Source organism: Cucurbita pepo, chromosome LG12 (assembly GCF_002806865.2).
Source record: "Cucurbita pepo subsp. pepo cultivar mu-cu-16 chromosome LG12, ASM280686v2, whole genome shotgun sequence".
NCBI classification, from domain to species: domain Eukaryota; kingdom Viridiplantae; phylum Streptophyta; class Magnoliopsida; order Cucurbitales; family Cucurbitaceae; genus Cucurbita; species Cucurbita pepo.
This window is the reverse complement of record NC_036649.1, coordinates 1,397,496-1,417,438: the sequence shown is the minus strand read 5'-3', so window position 1 is coordinate 1,417,438 and position 19,943 is coordinate 1,397,496. Positions and strand designations below refer to the sequence as shown.

Genomic DNA, 19,943 nt, shown 5'->3' with positions numbered 1-19,943 from the left:
CGTGATTGTGTGACACTTACTCTCATCACTGAGTGAGTTAGCTAATTTGAATTCGTGTTGCCTTCGTCAAGACGACATATACCTAAGCCTCTAGCACGGGACATTTACAAGTGATTATGTGGCACTTACTCTCACCACTGAGTGAGTTAGCTAATTTGAATTCATGTCGCCTTCATCCAAATGACGTATACCTAAGCCTCTAGCTCGGGACATTTACAAGTGATTGTGTGGCACCCACTCTCACCACTGAGTGAGTTAGCTAAATTCATGTCACTTTCATCTAGACAATGTATACCTAAGCTTCTAGCACGAGACATTTACAAGTGATTGTGTGACACTCACTCTCACAACTGAGTGAGTTAGCTAATTTGAATTCATGTCGCCTTCATCCAAACGACGTATACCTAAGCCTCTAGCTCGAGACATTTACAAGTGATTGTGTGACACTCACTCTCACCACTGAGTGAGTTAGTTAATTTGAATTCATGACGCCTTCGTCCAAACAACGTATACCTAAGCCTCTAGCTCGGGACATTTACAAGTGATTGTGTGGCACTCACTCTCACCACTGAGTGAGTTAATCTAGACAACGTATACCTAATTCTCTGACTCCGTTTTGAGAAAAAAGTTTTAGAAAACAGGGTAGAGAGATTTTCGAATGAGCATTTTGAAAGCAATAATAAAAATTAAGCAAGCTAGAAAAACAACACAACGGCTTCGATAGCATATATAACTCATTATAGAAGCGTATGGATCAGGCAAGAAGTCATGAACAACATAAACCGTGATAGGTGGGACCTCTGAAAGGCGCACCAAACACAGTCGTTGGACGTTCAAGGCGGTCCCAGTGACCACTGAAGTAAGCTTCTCATCCACGCTGACAAAAAGGCTCATCTAACAACCTACCGAGGGCTACGAACTTCCTTCTTCCACCTCTTTCTTGTGCAATTTCGACCTCTTTTCTGCTTCTGCAACAATGGCGAAAGGCCATCTCTGTTTTCTTCTCCCATTGCTGCTTGCTTTCATCTTCGTCTCCAATCACCCTGTCAGATGCGACGGTAATGCCTTCTCTCTCTCACTCCCTATAATTGATTCTTTAATCGACATTCGAGGCCACCTAGTTTATTTTCTTGAATTTAGATCTCGATTTATTAGGCATTGTTATTTGAGATCTCGGTTCGTCCGTAATTGTTTAGATGCCTGGGATTTTGTGTTCTTTGGGAGGTTTTGTTTGATCATTGGTAGCCATTTTTGTAGTTTTTCATAATTTTCGACCTCTTCTTGTTCTGGCTTAGGCGGATTCACTCGAGATAAGTAATCTCTTACGTTTGTTCTTCTAATTGCTTCTCTCTTAATAGTAATTGAGATAGAGAATCACTGGAGAGATTGTGTAAACTGAGTAATCTCATTGATTTCTCAATTTCTTCTCCGTATAAGCCTACTCATCGATATTTGCGTATAAGCCTTCAATAGAAGAACTGAAAAACTGAAATATTAATGAGCTGTCTTAACGTTCTCCTTGTTTTTTTGTTCTTTCATCTGTTTTAATGGAAGTGGTTTTCTGCTCTGTATGGAGATCTCTACGGGTTTAGATGGCTGTTTTAGGATTGGTAGTCTGGTTTATGAAAATCAATTAGGACACCATGGCTGTCTACTTTCTAGGTGTAACAGCTCAAGTTCACCGCTAGTCGATATTGTCTTCTTTGGACTTTCCTTTCGGGCTTTCCAAGGTTTTTAAAATGCGTCTGCTAGGGAGAGGTTTTCACACCCTAAGGGTGTTTCGTTCTCCTCCCTAACTGACGTGGGATCTCACAATTCACCCCCTTTGGAGCCCGTTGTCCTCGTTGGCACTCTTTCCCTTCTCCAATCGATGTGGGACCCCCCAAATCTACCTCCTTTCAGGGTCTAGTGTCCTTGCTGGCACACCGTCTCGTGTCCACCCCCTTAAAGGCTCAGCCTCCTCGCTGCCCATCGCTAGCAGATACTACTCTTTGGACTTTCCCTTAAAGTTTTTAAAACACGTCTGTTAGGAAGAGGTTTTTACACCCTTATAAAGGGTGTTTCGTTCTCCTCCCCAATTGATGTGGGATCTCACAATTCATCCTCTTTGGGGCCCAGCGTCTTTGTTGGCACTCGTTCCCTTCTCCAATCGATGTGGGACTCCCCAAATCCACCCCCCTTCGTGGTCCAGCGTCCTTGCTGGCACACCGCCTCGTGTCCACCCCCTTTGGAGCTCAGCCTCCTCGCTGGCACATCACCCGGTGTCTGGCTCTTATACCATTTGTAACGGCTCAAGCCCACTAACAGATATTGTCCTCTTTGGACTTTCTCTTCCAGGCTTCCCCTCAAGGTTTTTAAAACGCGTCTGCTAGGGAGAGGTTTCCACACTCTTACAAAGAGTGTTTTATTCTCCTCCTCAACCGATGTGGGATCTCACACTAGGGGTGTTAGTTTACAATGAGCTCTAAACATATCTCATTGTGGTATTTAGTTTCACTCAAAAATCCTCGTATGATTATGTTGTAAATTATCACAAAGAATCATTAGATTCATGAATATACTTCGGTACATTCCCCTCTTCGATCCATGTACCTATTGTTCATTGTTTGGTTGCATTCTTAGATAGATTTCTGGGAGTGCTCTCTCTGGAAGTGTTTCAGAAAATCAGTAAGTTTGATTTTCAATCTCTTTTGTACATATTTTTGATGCCATGAAACTCCTGCAGATGATGATCTTCATAGAGGCATCAACAGATATCGAGCATCCTTGAACTTGCCAGCGCTCGTCGAGAATGACAATGCGGAGTGCCTAGCTGATGAAATTGCTGAGAAATTCAAGAATCAACCTTGTACAAACACCACAGGTTCCAACACAATATCAGGCACTGAACCTCAGTTTGCTGACTTTCCAAACTTATTAGCCAAATGCCATTTGAATGTCTCCAACACAAGAGATGGAACCATAATGCCTGCCTGTGTTCCGAACCGTGTCGCTGATCTTGTTCTTACAAACTTCACAAAATCTCAGTACTCAGGTAAACTTAACGATACCAAGTACACGGGAATCGGCATCGGTACTGAAGACGATTGGATTGTCGTTATTCTTACCACCAGCACAGCAGAAGGAAGTTTTGCGTCAGCAGTAGCATCAAAGAACACAGCTACTCTGGTTTCTCAGATTGGTTTGTTCTCTCAGTTGCTGTTCTTGATGCTGTCTTCTATCTTACTGTTGTAGAACAAGAGAGGATTTCCTTGCTTTGATCTTATTCTATACAGACTATAATATGTTATATTGTTTAAGAAATTTTCCTGCTCATCTATGTGTTTATAGTTTTGTTATGTATGAAAAAGTTTCATCTTTACACGAAATTGAGGAAGTGAACGAAAGACAGAAAGAACGTCTGGATTTTCACGCGACACTTTTGAAAACTAAACTATCACTTTTGAAAAGTTTAAAGTTCGTTTCATTAAATATATAATGAGATCCCAGCATACGTGTTTTGAAACCTTGAGGGAAAGCTTAGAAGGGAAACCTTGAGGGAAAAGGGAAAGCTCAAAGAGGACAATATTGAAACATTGAGGGAAAGCTTAGAAGGGAAAGTCCAAAGAGGACAATATCGGTGGGTTTGAGCTGTTACAAATAGTATCAGAGCCAGACACCGGGCGGTGTACTAGTGAGGACGTTGAGCCCGAAGGAGAGTGGACACGGTGGTATCCCACATCAATTAGAAAGAGGAACGAAACGTTATTTATAAGGGTGTTGAAATCTCTCCTTAGGAGACGCGTTTTAAAACCTTGAGAGGGGAAGCCTAGAAAGGAAAACTCAAAGAGAATAATATCTAGTAGCGGTGGGCTTGGTTTGTTCTCTCATGGATCAAATCGACACAAAATTCAATTATTGCGGGTAATGTTATTGAACTTCATACCATACCATACCATGCATGACACAGAATAAGAAATAATATACTCTGTTTTCCTTCTTACATTGCAGAAATCCAATTGGGACCTTCTTAAAATCTTTAGATATTGCTTAGAAAAACACTTAAACTTAAGCACTCTTTAATCTTGTATTGGTTACAAAGAGATACCTTCTAACTGCAATCAATATGATCCAAGAGGTCTTTGCAACCTTCTCCTTTATCATCAAAAGTAACGCAGAGCTCAACACAGTCTTCAGTATTTGTGCTTGTAATCCTTTGAAGAATCCTAGCAACCCTTCTCTTTTCCAAATAGTATTAAGAGCACCCGACACGGTTTTCTTATCGTCGTGCTGTTTGTCTTCGTTCCTTTCTTCATCCGATTCTGCAGCCTGAATCACAACCTTACACCTGTATGCAAACTGATATAATGAACAAGAACAAAAGAAGGAAAAAAACCAATACTGAGACAGGTAGCTCAAATTGATTCTTCACCTGATAGCAGGGTATGTCAAGATTGTAGCGACACATTTCGAGAGGGCGCCCAGAACAAAAGCAGAGAAGGCTGAGAGAGCTTCCGGGGACGACTCGATACCCGATTCACGTGTCAGCTGTGTCCTGAGTAACCTTTGTTTCAGTTGATCAAACACGGTGTACTGTGATTTGCATACATTGGAGAAAAGATCTCTTAGAAGTATGCAGCAGTAATTGCATTAAACGAGTTCTACATCAAAACCAATCCCAGGTACCTGAATTGATGGGTTTGATGTCAAAAGAAGGGATATTCCGAGACCATCAAACGCTTCACTCCAAGTACCCTCGGCGAGCGTCTTCCAAAATCCTTTGGACTTCCCGAACTCGCTTGTCTGCATACGAGAGGATGCTGTATCCAAAGGCTGAAATGATAAATGGACCAAGATTTCTTGCTCAGAACACAATAAACATAATTCACTGGAAGATCTGTGTTCAAGGAAGCTATTGAATATTGTACTTGTAACGGTCCAAGTCCACCGCTAGCAGATATTGTTCTCTTTGAGCTTTTCTTCAAGGTTTTTAAAACGCATCTACTAGGAAGAGGTTTTCACACCCTTATAAGAAATGATTTATTTTTCTCTCCAACCGATCTGGGATCTCACAATCCACCTCCCTTGGGTGCCCAGTGTCCTAGCTGGCACACCGTCCGGTGTCTAGCTCTAATACTATTTGTAACAGCTCAAGTTCACTGCTAGCAGATATCGTCCTCTTTGGGCTTTCCCTCAAGATTTTTAAAACGCATCTACTAGGGAGAGGTTTCCACACCCTTATAAAAAATGCTTTATTCCTCTCTCCAACCGATCTGGGATCTCACAATCCACCTCCCTTGGGGGGCCCAGTGTCCTAGCTGGCACACCACCCGATGTCTAGCTCTGATACTATTTGTAACAGCCCAAGTCCACCGCTAGCAGATATCGTCCTCTTTGGGCTTTCCTTCAAGGTTTTTAAAACGCATCTATTAGGGAGAGATTTTCACATCCTTATAACGAATGCTCCGTTCCTCTCTCCAACCGATGTGGGATCTCACAGTACTATCTTCAAACCCACAAAAACGAGTCTCCAGTTGAGGCCAATGAAGAATATAAATATCTATATAAGTAAAGAAGTGTTGTTAGTTATTAATACCTGTGTCAATACGACAGTACAAGCCCCAGCTGCTGCAGCAACGATCAGATTTGCCTTTGTTCCAATCTTTTTATTCCCACTTCTCTTCAAATACATTCTCTTTAAGAAGCTGTATCCATAGAAGTAGATGAACGATGAAATAAAGGACTGGAAGTTCTTTGTGCCAATGCCCTGATATAACGAGCCCACGTGACCAGTTGAAACAGCTTCCCATAGCACATCAGATATGTTTCTGCACAAGGCAAAAAGAGTAATCCTGCATAAACTTCTCTTTCAATCGAACCATGCCATGGCACTGACTCGTGTTTATGGCGGTCTGTTTAAGCCACAGTACACAGCCTAAATCAAAAACCGAAGAAAGAGACTACAACAATTGGAACTATCTCGTCGAAAGGTTTTTGGAGACAACACCTAAAGATACCAGAAGTGAGAATGCTGACATGAGTAACGAGACATCCTGTGAAAAACGATTGCATAAACAGAACTATGCTCGCTTACAACATTCAATCCTTATCCCCATTTTTGGTACACCCCGTTCACTGCACGGTCACTCGCTCCTCACAAACATTCTAACAGTGAATGACGCGATTCCATTTAAGCCTACCAGAGGGATTAATGTCCACCTGACCTTCATAGCAACGACTTGTATATCAAATGCATCAACGAAAGAACTTAGTACCAGCCAACTTAAACATAGATCAACTACTTTAGGTACATATTTTAGACCAAGCAATGGGAGGTTCAAATCTCATAAATCAGTGATTGAGTCATATAAATTATCTAGGGAGCATGCCCAAGAAAAGTCTAATGTCACGATCGTACTCCTTCAACCGTGCGGCGTTGTGATCTTGACACGCTCACGATAAGTGTTAAGGGAGACTCAAGTCCTATTCACATTTTTTGCCCAGCTTTGTAGCTTGGTCGGACCGTCGACGAGGTTTGCCTTCGTCAACCAAACACAACTTGGGAGGAATCCAAGTTTGTTCGACCACACACGCCGCTAGTGCGTGTGTGTTCAATCGTGTGCGAAACAACAACGTCGCATCTCATTATCATCTCAGTTCCCAACAACATGATTCATAGATCATGATGTCATCTCATGCCTACCATGTAAATCAAGAGTCACATGCCATCTAAACCTGGAATACGCCAGAGATGTGTATTTGCCCTAGAATTTTACCTTCCAAATGTCCCAATTCCATAACAACACCAGTTCATTCAAGCATTTACCAGAGCTAAGATCATTAACAGAAAAACTAAATTTCCTCACCAAATCCGACCTAATTAAAATTTTGAAAATAGAAATGGAAATGGAGAGCAACGAACCTGTACTTCCGCTGATGGCTAGACTGATTCTCCGCTTGATACTTAGTCTTGCAAGTATCTAGAGGATACAAAACGGTGGTACTCACCAGAGATCCGATGGCTCCAGATGTAGCCTCCGCCAGAGACTCCAGGTCAAGCCCCATCCCACCGGAAAAACGGCAAACGACGACGACTGAGGATGATCCGATTGCAGGCTGAGGAAGCGAATGAAAGTGACGGAAAGTGATAATATATGGCGCGGCGTCAGAGCAGCAATTGTATACGTATCTTCTTGGGAATCGGAATCGTTGATTTATGGGTCCGAAATTTCAATTCAATTTCCTGTGAATTTTGAAGAAAGTCATCGTTAAGTTGAGAGATTAAGAACACAACATTGACTGTGGGAGTAAAGAATTAAGATGTCAGATTTCTTCAGTTCTTCCTCTTCCATGGATATTGTTCATCTTTATAGTCTATTTTATTTTAATTTCTGAATATCTTATCTTATCTTTTAATTTCTCGCCTTATTTATCTCTTGACAGGGATTTATTAGTTTATTTATAATTTTAGTAATTAATTAAATTACTTTAAATTGTTATTATCCATTAATTTGTGATTATTTTCATACATAATTTTACAATTTATTATGATATTTAAAAAAATTGAAAATATCAATTTTTAAAAAAATAAGTTTTCAACCTAGATTTTCAACCTTCAATGTAATTTTTAATTACAAAAGGTAAAATATCATAATAATTTCAATAAATTATATATATATATACACGAAGCTGTAACAAGACTACTAGAGGAGTATCCAGGGAGCGTTGTCACATGAAGGTGACTAGTTGAGAAGTTGGTTGGAGTATAGTACCAACACGAGTTCGGTTGTGGTTATATATATATATATATATACATACATATGCGAAGCTGTAACAAGACTACTAGAGGAGTGTCGAGGGAGCATTGTCACGTGAAGGTGACTAGTTGAGAAGTTGGTTGGAGTGTAGTACCAACACTGGATTGTGGTTATGACGAGGGAAGGGAATGTGACTAGTTGTCCATTCTTCCTACCCGGGTAACATTCTAACTCGTTATCAGTTTTATTGCTCTTGTTTTCTAAAATATTTCTTAAACGTGACTTGAGGTTCGAGCATACGCCGATATTGTCCACAAGATCTTAATTTCACATGACTGACTTGTTCGTCTTGGTTACATATGTATTGTGGAGGGCGGGGATGGGATCGAGGGTGAGGAATATAATCCCCGTCCCATGCCATGTATAGCGGGAGAAATCTCTCTAGCTCTCTCTCTCGGTCTCTATTGCACATATTTTTAAGAGATTGAAATAATCTCGGTCGATATTTTATCATATTCTGAATATTAAATTGTACAAATTAATAATATGGCAAATAAACGCGAACATATTTATTATTCATAAATAAAAAATAAAATAAAAACAATTTAATTATATTAATTGCAACTTTGTATATAAAAAAATAAACTTTTATGCCGATGTATTGACGTGCAATAAAGGAACCTTCGAGGGCGAATATATAAATTACAAAAACTAGAGGGGCAGATCTGCAAATAAAAAAAACTCAAATAAAGGCATCAATTTCGTCGAATTATTTAATTTTGAAATCAGAAATTCGACCGTTGTTTTCTCCATTCAAAATCCCACCCTACCAGAGTGAGAATCGGTCTCATAGAACCCTAAACACTCATTTCCCCCAATTCCATCTCCACAGATCCCATCAACTTCTGGCGATCTGAGAATCTTCACGACGATGCAAGATTTCTTCGGATCTGTTCGTCGATCCTTGGTATTTCTAGCGCCCGACGGTGACGACGGTGGGAAGTTCGGTGGCCTCGTCGAGAGGATTGGCTCCAGCATTCGAAAATCTCGAAATGGACTGTTTTCTAAGCATTCAGTGCGGGCTTTGCCACCGGTTGCGAAAGAAGATGCGCCTCCGATTTGGTGGCGGAAGGGAGAGTTGATTGGATGCGGTGCTTTTGGTCGAGTTTATATGGGGATGAATCTCGATTCTGGAGAGCTTATTGCAATCAAACAAGTCAGTTTTTGTAGATTTTGTTTATGAAATTCTTTATATATAATCGATTTTGAAATTTTATTTTGATTCTTGAATTCCTGGTTGCAGGTCTCAATTGCGGCTAATAGTGCTTCAAGGGAGAAAGCGCAAGTGAGAGAACGTTTATTAATTTGAAGTTTGCTAGATGTAGATGACTTGCAGTTGAAATTAGATAGCGATTTTTCTTTACTTTCTTGGTTCGAATTGAATTCATCGAACACACTCTCACACTTTATGTTCAACATAACTATTCAGGCTCACATCCGGGAGCTGGAGGAGGAAGTGAAGCTTTTGAAGAACCTTTCTCACCCCAATATTGTGGTAAGTAAAAGCTACTGGTCTTTTATTTTAGAGTTGTGCTAGCCCCTTGCTTATTTTCATTGTTGTGACTTTAGAGATATCTGGGAACTGCTAGAGAGGAATCTTCATTAAATATTCTATTGGAGTTTGTTCCTGGAGGATCAATATCATCTCTGTTAGGGAAATTTGGGTCTTTCCCTGAGTCTGTAAGTGTTGTATATTTGTACCTTTAGTCTATGAACCTCTCTGTATTTAAATGAAGTAAATTTGATGCTGAAATTTTGCTAATGGTTATAGATTTTTTCTAAATTAGGTTATGAAGACCTACACGAAGCAGCTATTATTGGGACTTGAGTACCTTCATAAGAACGGCATCATGCATAGGGATATAAAGGTGATAGTGAAAACCCCATTTTGAGAAGGAAGAGTTTTAACTTTTAACCTTCCTTTTTTTTTTTTTCTTTTTTTCTTTTTTTGAAAAAATTTAACTGAATAATGTCTACTTGAAATAGGGTGCAAATATTCTTGTAGACAATAAGGGGTGCATTAAACTTGCTGATTTTGGTGCATCCAAGAAAGTAGTTGAGCTGGTATTGCCCATTGTTTATCTAATTTAGTTACTTAAATTGATAATTAGCATTCATAACATAACAATTAGCATCTATGCAGGCAACTATAAATGGAGCCAAATCAATGAAGGGTACTCCGTATTGGATGGCTCCTGAAGTTATTCTCCAGACCGGACATAGCTTGTAAGAATCATCATCCTATGGTGAACTTTCTTGTTGGCTTTCACTGTTTCATTCCACGCCATTGACGTGGACATATGTATTAATACATAGGAAGAATACTAATGTGTTGAAATCTAAACCATGCCATTGATGTGAATGGGAGAAATACAAATGTGCTGAAACTTATTCTGAAATAATGGATATGTAACAAAAGTAGCAGAAGAAAACATGGAGTTTTCTTATTAAGAAACTAACATTTGGACTCTTGTTCTTCTTAATTTGATGTCTTAGCTCTGCTGATATATGGAGTGTGGGGTGTACTGTTATTGAAATGGCAACGGGGAAACCTCCATGGAGCCAACAGTACCAAGAGGTTAGCAATTGAATTTACTTTAATATGCTTGTGCTTGCACTTTCTTCGAATATTTTATCAATTGAGTGAATTTTATTTTCAGGTTGCTGCTCTTTTCCACATAGGGAATACTAAGTCCCATCCACCCATTCCTGAGCATCTATCTGCTGAGGCTAAAGATTTTCTGTTAAAATGTCTACAAGAGTACTTTCAAAACTCTCGACTTTTTCTATACACTCGATTTCTTCATTGATTAAGACATTTACTCTATTCTCTGTTGAATTAAACTTTATCTAATTCAAATGTGCTCACAGGGAACCAAACTCAAGGCCTACTGCATCAGACTTGCTACAGGTATATCTGAATTATTTAAGGGTTTCTTATCAATTGGTCAAGCCTTGTGTTTATGTGTTCTAGAGAGTAGCTCTATTCTTACCCATTTTCTTTGGATATGTAGCATCCATTTGTCTCATGTGAGTATCAAGAACCTCATGCAGCAGTCCGTGCCTCCTCTTTGGTTTGTATAATTTCTCGGTAACTTTAGTTTCTTCAATGGTTTTACCATCCCATCTTAACATCATTGATATTGCAGGAATCTGGGAAACAGATGGCTGATTCTAGGCTGAATTCTAATGATATGTAAGGACTTCAATTGATGATTGTTAAATTTCTGAGTTTAGTTGATGATTTTTGTTGCCCACCGTTAAACAGTGGACTCTAGACTGATGGTTTTTGTTGGCCATGTGCAGAACAAAGTCTATAATCCAACGTTCAACCTGTGAGGGCTTGAAGGATATTTGTGAAATGGGTAGCTTGAGGTGCTCTTCTGTATTTTCTGGGAACTATGAGGTACGGTCCAACTGGGGATCGAGCAATTTTGAGGATGACATGTGCCAGATAGATGATAAAGATCTGTTTGCTAGTTCATCGATAAAGTACAAATCTATTATATCATCAAATGATTTGAATAAGGTATCCATTGGCCCCCTGATTATGTTATTTATTATTTTTAACAACACCAAGAAGAATGAGCATCTTTTCATTTTTACCAGAGTTTCAATCCTATGTGTGAACCCACTGATGACTGGGCATGTAAATTGGATGAGAGCTCAGAGCTGAGAGGCAATTTAATGGAATTGTCTGGTATTCAAACTGGCCAGGAATCTACTAGCAAGGGAAATGACTTCACTTTTCCATGTGGTCAATCAACAGCTGAGGATGACGAAGAGGTTACAGACTCGAAGATTCAAGCCTTCCTGGATGAAAAGGTACTTCTATACTGGAAGATGTTTCTGAGTGATGGAATTATTGTATTCTTTATTAAGCTTGCATAATGCAGCATTATATTTCTTACATTAGAATTAATATTTTTCCTGTGGAATTAAAATTAGGCTTTGGAACTGAAGAAGCTACAAACACCTTTATATGAAGAGTTCCGCAGCACAGTTAATGCAGCTAATGCTTTAGGAGCAGGTGGCACTGAGAATAGCAAGAGTGTATCTAATTTTTTGAAATTGCCTCCCAAATGTGGGTCACCAAGTAAGCTGCGTGGTAAAAGACTCTCATCAATTGATGCTGGTAACTGTTCCAGCCGTCAGAGCCGTATAAAACAAGCTAGCATATTGCAAGATCGAGCTCTGCAGGAAATTCAGTCGCCTCAAATTGGGGAATGGAACAAATTGCTTCATACACAGCCAGAGTCTTGCACACCAAGGTTGTAATTTAGTGGTTTATATTTCTACTTTATTTGTGGTAAGTAAATTTAACTGTCAATAATGGAAAACTTGCTCGCAGTTTCTCTGAGAGACAAAGGAAATGGAAAGAAGAGCTTGAGGAAGAACTTAAAAGGAAGCGAGGTTAGTTTACTTTGATGTTGTGATCTCAAGTCTAGTTTACTTTGATGTTGTCATCATTTTCTCCGTCGAGTGAATTATGTGTTGGTTTATGTTAGTTATCTATCACCACTGGAGAATATCAAGAGATATATTCAAAAATTGATTAAACGATTTAAAAGTTCACAGGCTTTTGGAGAGAGGGCTAGAGTCTATCCCCTTTATACTAAAAGTCAAAACAAAATACACACCAACTTCCATTATTGGTAACTTCCCAAAATAACTACTTAATGAGCCTAATCAACATAGTAGGTGGTGAAATTGTCATCCTCCCTTCTCATTTCTAACATGGTATCAGAGTCATACCAATAAAATCTTCAAGTGTTGAACAAAGAAGTTGTGAGTCTCAAATGTATAGTCAAAGGTGACTCAAGTGTCGAACAAAGTCAATTATCCTCAAGTAGGATCATTTCCCATATTTATATGTTTTCCTTCCTAGCATCCGTGTTAGGGCTATACGATGGGTTGACTGGAAGAGATACATGTGTCAACTCGGTAGGTTGGGTTGAGGATTATTGAGAGGAGTAGTCCCACATTAGCTGATTAAGAGGAAGATCATGGGTTTATAAGTAAGGAACACTATCTCCATTAGTACAAGACCTTAGGGGGGACCAAAAGCAAAGCCATAAGAACTTATACTCAAAGTGGACAATATCATACCATTGTGGAGGTTCGTGATTTCTAACATTGTACTAGAGTCGTGGCAATAGAATTCTCAAGTGTTGAACAAAGAAGTTGTGAGCCTCAAAGGTGTAGTCAAAGGTGACTCAAGTATCGAATAAAGGGTGTACTTTGTTCGAGGGCTCCAGAGAAGGAGTTGAGCCTCAATAAACGAGAGGTTGTTCGAGAGCTCTAGAGAAGGAGACCTCAAGGGGAGACTTTAAGGTGGTATACTTTGTTCGATTGGAGGATTGTTGAGGATTATTGAGAGGAGTAGTCCCACATTGGCTAATTAAGAGAAAGATCATGAGTTTATAAGTAAAGAACACTATCTCCATTGATACAAGACCTTTTAAGGAAACCAAAAGTAAAATCATGAGAGCTTGTACTCAAAGTGGACAATATCATACCATTGTAGAAGTTCGTGATTTCTAACCGGTTGTGCTCATCCCTAGTTAGTTGGTACCCCATCTCAACTCGGTCTCAGGGAACAACCAATGAGTTTTTTCCCTCTTTGAGATGCCCATGGGTGGGGAGGGTTCACCCCATAACATAACATATTTACAATTTTGGAAGCAAGGGAGATACTACTTGGAAAACAACCAAATAAAACACATAGCTTACTACATAAAACACATAGCTTACTAAATAAAACACATAGCTTACTAAATAAAACAACCATAGCTTACTTAGAACGCAACCAAATAAAACAAATAAAACATATTTACAAATTTGGAAGCAACGGAGATACTACTTGGAAAGCAACCAAATAAAACGCATAGCTTACTAAATAAAAACAACCATAGCTTACTTTGAAAGCAACCAAATAAAACAAATAACCATGGCTTACCAAGATATTGATTCGATTTATTAGAAAAGGAACACTTACATTTGGTTATTAAAATAATATGATATTCATATAAGGTTTTAGTGTTTTCTATTCATTATCTTTGCACAATTATACATTAGATTTTAGTGTTTTCTATACATAGCTTTGCATAATTACATACGGAAAGTGAGTGCAATGCCGTGCATATTGCAGAAATGATGCGGCGCGGAACTGTAGGAGCAATTCACTAAAATTACCATTGGATCAGAAACTAAAAACAACAAAAACCACGGTGAATCTCACATCCCCTGGCAGTAAAAAGTTGTGTAGCCAATGGATAACTGTTAATACTATGCAGGGATAAAATTGCCTTCTCATCATTGCAATTTGTTAGAAATGTATGTACACACACTATCATCACCAGCAAAGAAATGGTGGGTGCTCCACAAATCTTGTTCATGATCTCAGCACAGAGCCACAACAATCTCACAACGAAAGTCGTATGTTTACATTTCCTTCACTTGATTATTAATATTTGCATCCTCCTCCTCCCCGCCTCACCGCCCCGCCCCGCCCCGCCCCGCCGCACTCGGTGTCGGTGGCTCCTATTATCTTCTATGCTATTTATGAAAATTTGTGGTTTGTAGAAAGTCTTTTTAGTTCATGTTCTTCTTCCAAGTGTGAGAAAGTAGCAGAGCTTGTTATAAGTCATAACATGTATTGTAAGCCTCTTCTTGTCTGATCTTCTCAATGATTGACATACCACAAACAACAGCTTCCAGGTTTGAAATATTGGCATCAACTTTAGATTTTGATTCCTTAAGCAGTTCAACAAACCTGTGAATTTATATTCATAAGCCATGATTGTAGGGGCTGCTTTTGACATTTTTAGAATTGATAAGACTATTTTTAGACAATAATCAGTAGAATTTTAGGAAATAAGAGACTTTTTTTTGTTATCACTTCGGGATAGTCTAACGGATTTGAAGTTCATATGATTGAGTCACCTAAAAAATTGTACTTTATTAGTATAAATAGTAACTTTCAATTTTTTTTTTTATGCATTTTTAGTCATCATATTCTGAATATCACTCTTATTCAAGCATGATCTCCTCATTTACTCAGACATCATAGAAAGATTATCGACTCTTCTTGACAACTTTTCAATAAGGAATAGATTATGATATTAAGTTAGTCACAATACATTTAAATGTCATATCCTTCTATGAATTTTCTTTTTTTAAATTTAGCGCATAGTTTTAGTAAGCAATTAATATCGTTGTTTTTGTTAGAACTATTAATTTGACTCGTTTTTCACAGACAAAAGGAGAGGGAAAATTTTAGAAAATTTTAAGAAAGTTTTGAAGGATATTGTGATGCAATATATTGGATTTACTTGAAAATTTTAGTACAAAGCTTTATAAATTGCACACTCTCAAGTAAGCAATTATTTTCCTTTTCTTAATATATTTTTTATTATTATTATTATCTAGAACATTCTTATTTTTATTTATTTTCTAAAATATATTTTTTTCTCTAAGAAAATAAATCTAAACGCGTGATAAGGTTATATTATCGTGATATACGGAATGAAATATAGCTTACACTTTAGGGATAGATACTCTTTCTCGGTTGCTTTCTCTTAGTGTTTGTAGCTGAACGATACCTCGTTATATGATTGAAAAAGATGGTTCGAAAACCTTGAAGTTAAATTGAAATATAAAAATTAAAATCAAAATTCGAATTGGATTAAGAATTTTAGGACTTGGGACAGTTTTTTTTTTTTTTTTTTCTCTCTTATTATTATTATTACGAATTATAATTTTTATTTTATGGTAATTTGTTTTACAGAGCAAAATAAGCTGCCATTTTGTAAATAATAAATACAAAAAGACATGCACGTGGAGACTCGTTATTGGTTTGTAATCAAGTAGTGGATTGGATCAAATAAATATAGCTTCGTGGACAGAATAATTTAAAAGATTTTAATAGGAAAAAAAATTATAAATAAAATAATCTCAAAATCAATTGTCTTCGTAGACTAAATTTTATATTTTTTTTAATTAAAAAATATATTTGATGAAATTATAATTAAAAACTTTGTTTTTTTTTTTTTCTTTTTAAGAACCGTTTGAGTTCTTATATTTATCACCAAAATTATAAAATAATAATAATAATAAAAGAATATTAATTTTTTTTTTATTAATTTCACTGGTAATTACCAACTTGAATATAGTTAAATAAGATATAATTTCAAGAATTTATATATTTATTTATTTATGGACGGTGAAAAATGTTTTTTTAAATATTTTAAATATCTTAACCATTAATTTGGTTCCTATGGTTCCTAGACTAGTATGAAGTTGAAGAATGGAATTTTAAAAATTTAAAAAGACGAATTAGCCCTTACATGTTTGAACAAGATGGGTATCCATTCTCGATAGCTGTGGTAATGTTCGTAGTGATTTTAAATACTAGATGGGTATATACTCAACCAGTAGCAACACTAAATTGATCAAAAATTCCTTCATTCACCAACATCGCCGTCGCCGTTCCTTCTCCGACCTCCTCCTCCTCGTCGCCGCCGTCAATTTCTTCACTTTCCTCTGTTTCCACAAAACAGAGCCTTAGCCGACCGCCGCTTCTCTCCGCCTGAAAACACGGCGACCTCGCTGGAGTTCTAACCGCCGCAATTATCAGCCTCCCCTCTTGCCGGTGGGGCATGACCCGAAACGACTCCGTTTCTCTAATAGTCGTCAACGGCGGTGGAAATTCATGGGAATTGGAATTGGAATGGGAAGAGGAATGGGTTTTTTTCCCCCATTTTGTCTGCAAATCCTCACCGCCGGTCTCCGGCGAGAAAATGTTATTCTCGATTATATCGATGCCGGTTTCGTTGCCCAAATTTTCAGTACAGAGCTCCAAGCTTTTTTCGCTCAGGCCGGTGAGGTTGAACCGTTTAGCAAGGGGATGAACATACACCGATTCCGATTTCCTCACCGGAGTCTCGCCGGCTAGGAGAGATTGTACTGAAGTCCAGTCTCCGCCGTTACCGCCGCCGCATTGATCGGAATGGATTAAGGATTTAGAAGGATCGGAGAAAGGGGGCTTTAAAGGAGGATCAAAGGGTGGGAAAATTAGGGTTCTTTGGTCGACGAGATGAGAGTCGAGACATGATTGTAAGCTTCTTCTGTAAACCATGGTCGCCATTAAAATGAAGGTTTTGGAGAACAGAGGAGGAGAGAGAAAGAAGGGTAGAGAGAGAAAGAGGGGAATTCAAAAAGGGCATGTGGGGAAGATGAAGGGGTGAAGGGGGGAATTTGTAGGGCTTCAAAAAGNTTTTTTTTTTTTTTAAATTATACAAATAATAATAATAATAATAATAATAATAATTTATTTTTTATTTTTGGAAAAAATTATGTGTTTTGTTTTTGACACAAAAACAAAACTACGGAATAAAATGGGAAAATATCCAACCAAGAAGATCCCTTCTATGTTGTTGGTTTTGCCAGCATAAACACGCTCACTTTCGTCCGCTCTAAATTTGTATTACACGAGAACAGTTCAATCTCATCGTTAATAGATATTGTCAGTTTTTACCCGTTACGTACGGTCGTTAGCTTCATAGTTTTAAAACGTGTCTACTAAGGGAAGAGGTTTGACACCCTTCTAAGGAATGCTTCATTCCCCTCTCCACCCGATATGGGATCTCACAACTCACTCCTTTGAAAGCTCAGCGTTTTTGCTAGTATACTGCTCGATGTCTGGCTCGTTAACAGATATTGTCCGCTTTTGCCCGTTACGTATTGTCGTCAGCATCACGGTTTTAAAATGCGTCTACTAAGGAGAGGTTTCCATACCCTTCTAAGGAATGTTTCGTTCCTCTCTTCACCCGATATGAGATCTCGCAATTCATCCCCTTGGGGGCTAGTGTTCTCGTTGGCATACTGCCCAGTGTGTAACTCTTATATCATTTGTAATAATCTAAGCTCATCGCTAACAGATATTGTCCGCTTTTGTTACCTATTGCTGTCAGTCTCATGATTTTAAAACGCGTAGAGTAAAGAGAGATTTTCACACCCTTATAAGGAATGTTTCGTTCTCCTCTCCACTCGATATGGGATCTCACATGAACAATTATGCTTGTAAACACAAATGAATCGTGAACTAGTGTGGACTAACTTAAACAGTAGAAAATATGGTATTTCAGTATATTTTGGATGAACCTTTTTCACATCGTCTGTACTGGAATTTTATTATAAAGGAGTTTTTGAAGTAACGAAAGACGGGTCATATTGTTATCGTGGCTAAAAATTTGAGATTTTTTAGATGCTCCAGTCACGAACTAAGAAAAAAAGGTGAAATTCCTGCCTTGATTGACCCCACATAGTTCGACACTCGAGAAAATAGTCGAGACGTGGTCATGTTTGATTGAGACACGCATGTTGCACGCCTTGACCTAGGGCTCAACCTTTAGGGTAGGTTTAGGACTAAACATTGAACTTCGACCTCGAGTCCTAACCTTCTATGATTAATCTAAGGCTCGTTTTACGTCATATTACCAAAAAAAAAAAAAATAATAAAATAAAATATTTTATTTATTTATTTATTATTTTTGGTAATTCAATAAAGATTGAATTTCTAACTTTAAAGTAAGTAAATAAATAAATAGCCCAACCATTTAATTACCTTTTTAGGTTAAAACTCAATTTTTGTTTTTATATTTTAATTTGTTGTATGTTAATATTCAATTTTAGTTGTTGTAAGAAATTCAAAAAATAAAAAACTAATTTCAATATTTTAACTTTTTTTTATTAATAATAAAAAGATTAATGGTAATTTTTTTTTTTTTCAGTTTTTTGAGTTCAATAATTGCAGGAGTGAAAAACCGAGCCATCGATCTTTGAAATGATAATTAGTATTTATCCACTCAACTATGTTCCGATGACCCTACCAAAAATGGTAGAACCGCTCGTTAATATATCCATATATTCTCTAAGTCTTTTCAAAAGTAGATGAGCACGAGAAGATTCATAAGGTTTGATCCTCATTCTATTCCAGAGAAAATACAATAAAAATAAATGGGATTCCCCGTATTTATTTTTTTGACAACGATGGCCTTCCCCTTTGTGTTTTTTTGCAAAATTAGGTCTGGTTTTGATGCTCGAGGAGATTGATAGAATGATCTGAACTAATACGTGAAATTGTTATAAACTCGATTTAGGGTTTTTTTTTTTCTTCTTATCGTTCTTGGTTGTTTCTCTGTTGATTTTTTCCTGATTTTGGTAGCTTAATTAAGAAGCTAGATTGACAACTAGTTAGTTAGTTGTCATTTCTCGAGGAATTTCTTAAGAAGGCAACTATTATTCATTTTTGGATTTCTTGCCTGTTAATGTCTTCAAAATATATTTGTAAGCAAAATCTCGAGCTACTCGTGAGCTAGGGTCAGGTAATTCATGTATCAAACCTTAAACGGAAGTTGATATTGAACATGGCTGCGTTAGATGTCATTAAAGCCATGAAACGTGCCAAAATGACTTGAAATTGATACTCAACATCCGTGCATGCTTGCCAAGTGCTACTCGGTAATGCTAATTTTCGTGAGTATTAGTTTTCAGGATTAGTATTGATTTGGTAAGAAATTTGTTAGGGATTATGGTATGATATATCTACAACTTTCGTTGTAAGTTCTCGTAACATTATTCTGTATCAACAAAAACGTTGTCTTCTTTGGGCTTTCCCTTTCAGGCTTCCCCTCAAGGCTTTAAAACGCAACCAATGTGGGACATCACAATCCACCCCCCTTCAGGGCCCAGCGTCCTCACTGACACTCTTTTCTTCCTTTAATCGATGTGGGACCGCCTCCAAATCCACCCCATTTGGGCCCAGTGTCCTTACTAGCACACCGCCTCGTGTCTACCCCACTTCGAGGAACAACGAGAAGGCTAACACATCGTCCAGTGTCTAGCTCCGATACCATTTGTAACGACCCAGGCTCATCGCTAGCAGATATTATCCTCTTTAGGCTTTCCCTTTCGGGTTTCCCCTGAAGGCTTTAAAACACGTCTACTAGTGGAAGGTTTCTACACTCTTATAAATGGTGGTTTGTTCTCCTCCCCAACCAATGTGGGACATCACACATATGACTTCTTGTTAGATTCTACCAATACGACTAAGTCAAAGGATATGGCTCGGTACCAATCGTTTGA

General features: G+C 38.0%; 4 protein-coding genes across 7 annotated transcripts; 2 read left to right on the top strand and 2 right to left on the bottom strand.

Annotated features, from left to right (window-relative positions):
- The first annotated feature begins 883 nt into the window (after positions 1-883).
- Positions 884-3,342, top strand: LOC111807263 (uncharacterized GPI-anchored protein At3g06035-like). Its single transcript, XM_023692906.1, has 2 exons — positions 884-1,058; positions 2,726-3,342. The coding sequence occupies exons 1-2, from the start codon at positions 977-979 to the stop codon at positions 3,232-3,234; spliced, it is 591 nt and encodes a 196-aa protein (XP_023548674.1). The 5' UTR covers positions 884-976; the 3' UTR covers positions 3,235-3,342.
- A 552-nt stretch (positions 3,343-3,894) lies between these two features.
- On the bottom strand, positions 3,895-7,340 carry LOC111806418 (peroxisomal adenine nucleotide carrier 1-like). The gene is made up of 5 exons (XM_023691729.1): positions 6,902-7,340; positions 5,576-5,807; positions 4,666-4,812; positions 4,412-4,572; positions 3,895-4,327 (listed from the first exon to the last, which is right to left on the bottom strand). Exons 1-5 carry the CDS (start codon positions 7,042-7,044, stop codon positions 4,048-4,050), a joined length of 963 nt encoding a protein of 320 aa, XP_023547497.1. The 5' UTR covers positions 7,045-7,340; the 3' UTR covers positions 3,895-4,047.
- A 1,197-nt stretch (positions 7,341-8,537) lies between these two features.
- Positions 8,538-14,552, top strand: LOC111806536 (mitogen-activated protein kinase kinase kinase NPK1). 4 transcript variants are annotated; one of them, XM_023691894.1, is made up of 18 exons: positions 8,538-8,952; positions 9,040-9,081; positions 9,226-9,291; positions 9,366-9,476; positions 9,584-9,664; positions 9,783-9,860; positions 9,940-10,022; positions 10,293-10,374; positions 10,457-10,557; positions 10,668-10,707; positions 10,811-10,870; positions 10,946-10,992; positions 11,103-11,325; positions 11,406-11,621; positions 11,745-12,067; positions 12,148-12,209; positions 13,948-14,026; positions 14,129-14,552. In XM_023691894.1, the coding sequence occupies exons 1-17, from the start codon at positions 8,668-8,670 to the stop codon at positions 13,983-13,985; spliced, it is 1,938 nt and encodes a 645-aa protein (XP_023547662.1). In that variant the 5' UTR covers positions 8,538-8,667; the 3' UTR covers positions 13,986-14,026; positions 14,129-14,552. The 4 variants fall into 4 exon arrangements, with proteins under 4 accessions (XP_023547662.1, XP_023547661.1, XP_023547663.1 ...); XM_023691893.1 differs by having other exon boundaries at positions 14,093-14,552; XM_023691895.1 differs by having other exon boundaries at positions 11,514-11,621; positions 13,948-14,552.
- A 1,538-nt stretch (positions 14,553-16,090) lies between these two features.
- On the bottom strand, positions 16,091-17,015 carry LOC111807378 (protein FANTASTIC FOUR 3-like). Its single transcript, XM_023693083.1, has one exon. It carries the CDS (start codon positions 16,942-16,944, stop codon positions 16,225-16,227), a length of 720 nt encoding a protein of 239 aa, XP_023548851.1. The 5' UTR covers positions 16,945-17,015; the 3' UTR covers positions 16,091-16,224.
- Between the last annotated feature and the right edge of the window lie 2,928 nt (positions 17,016-19,943).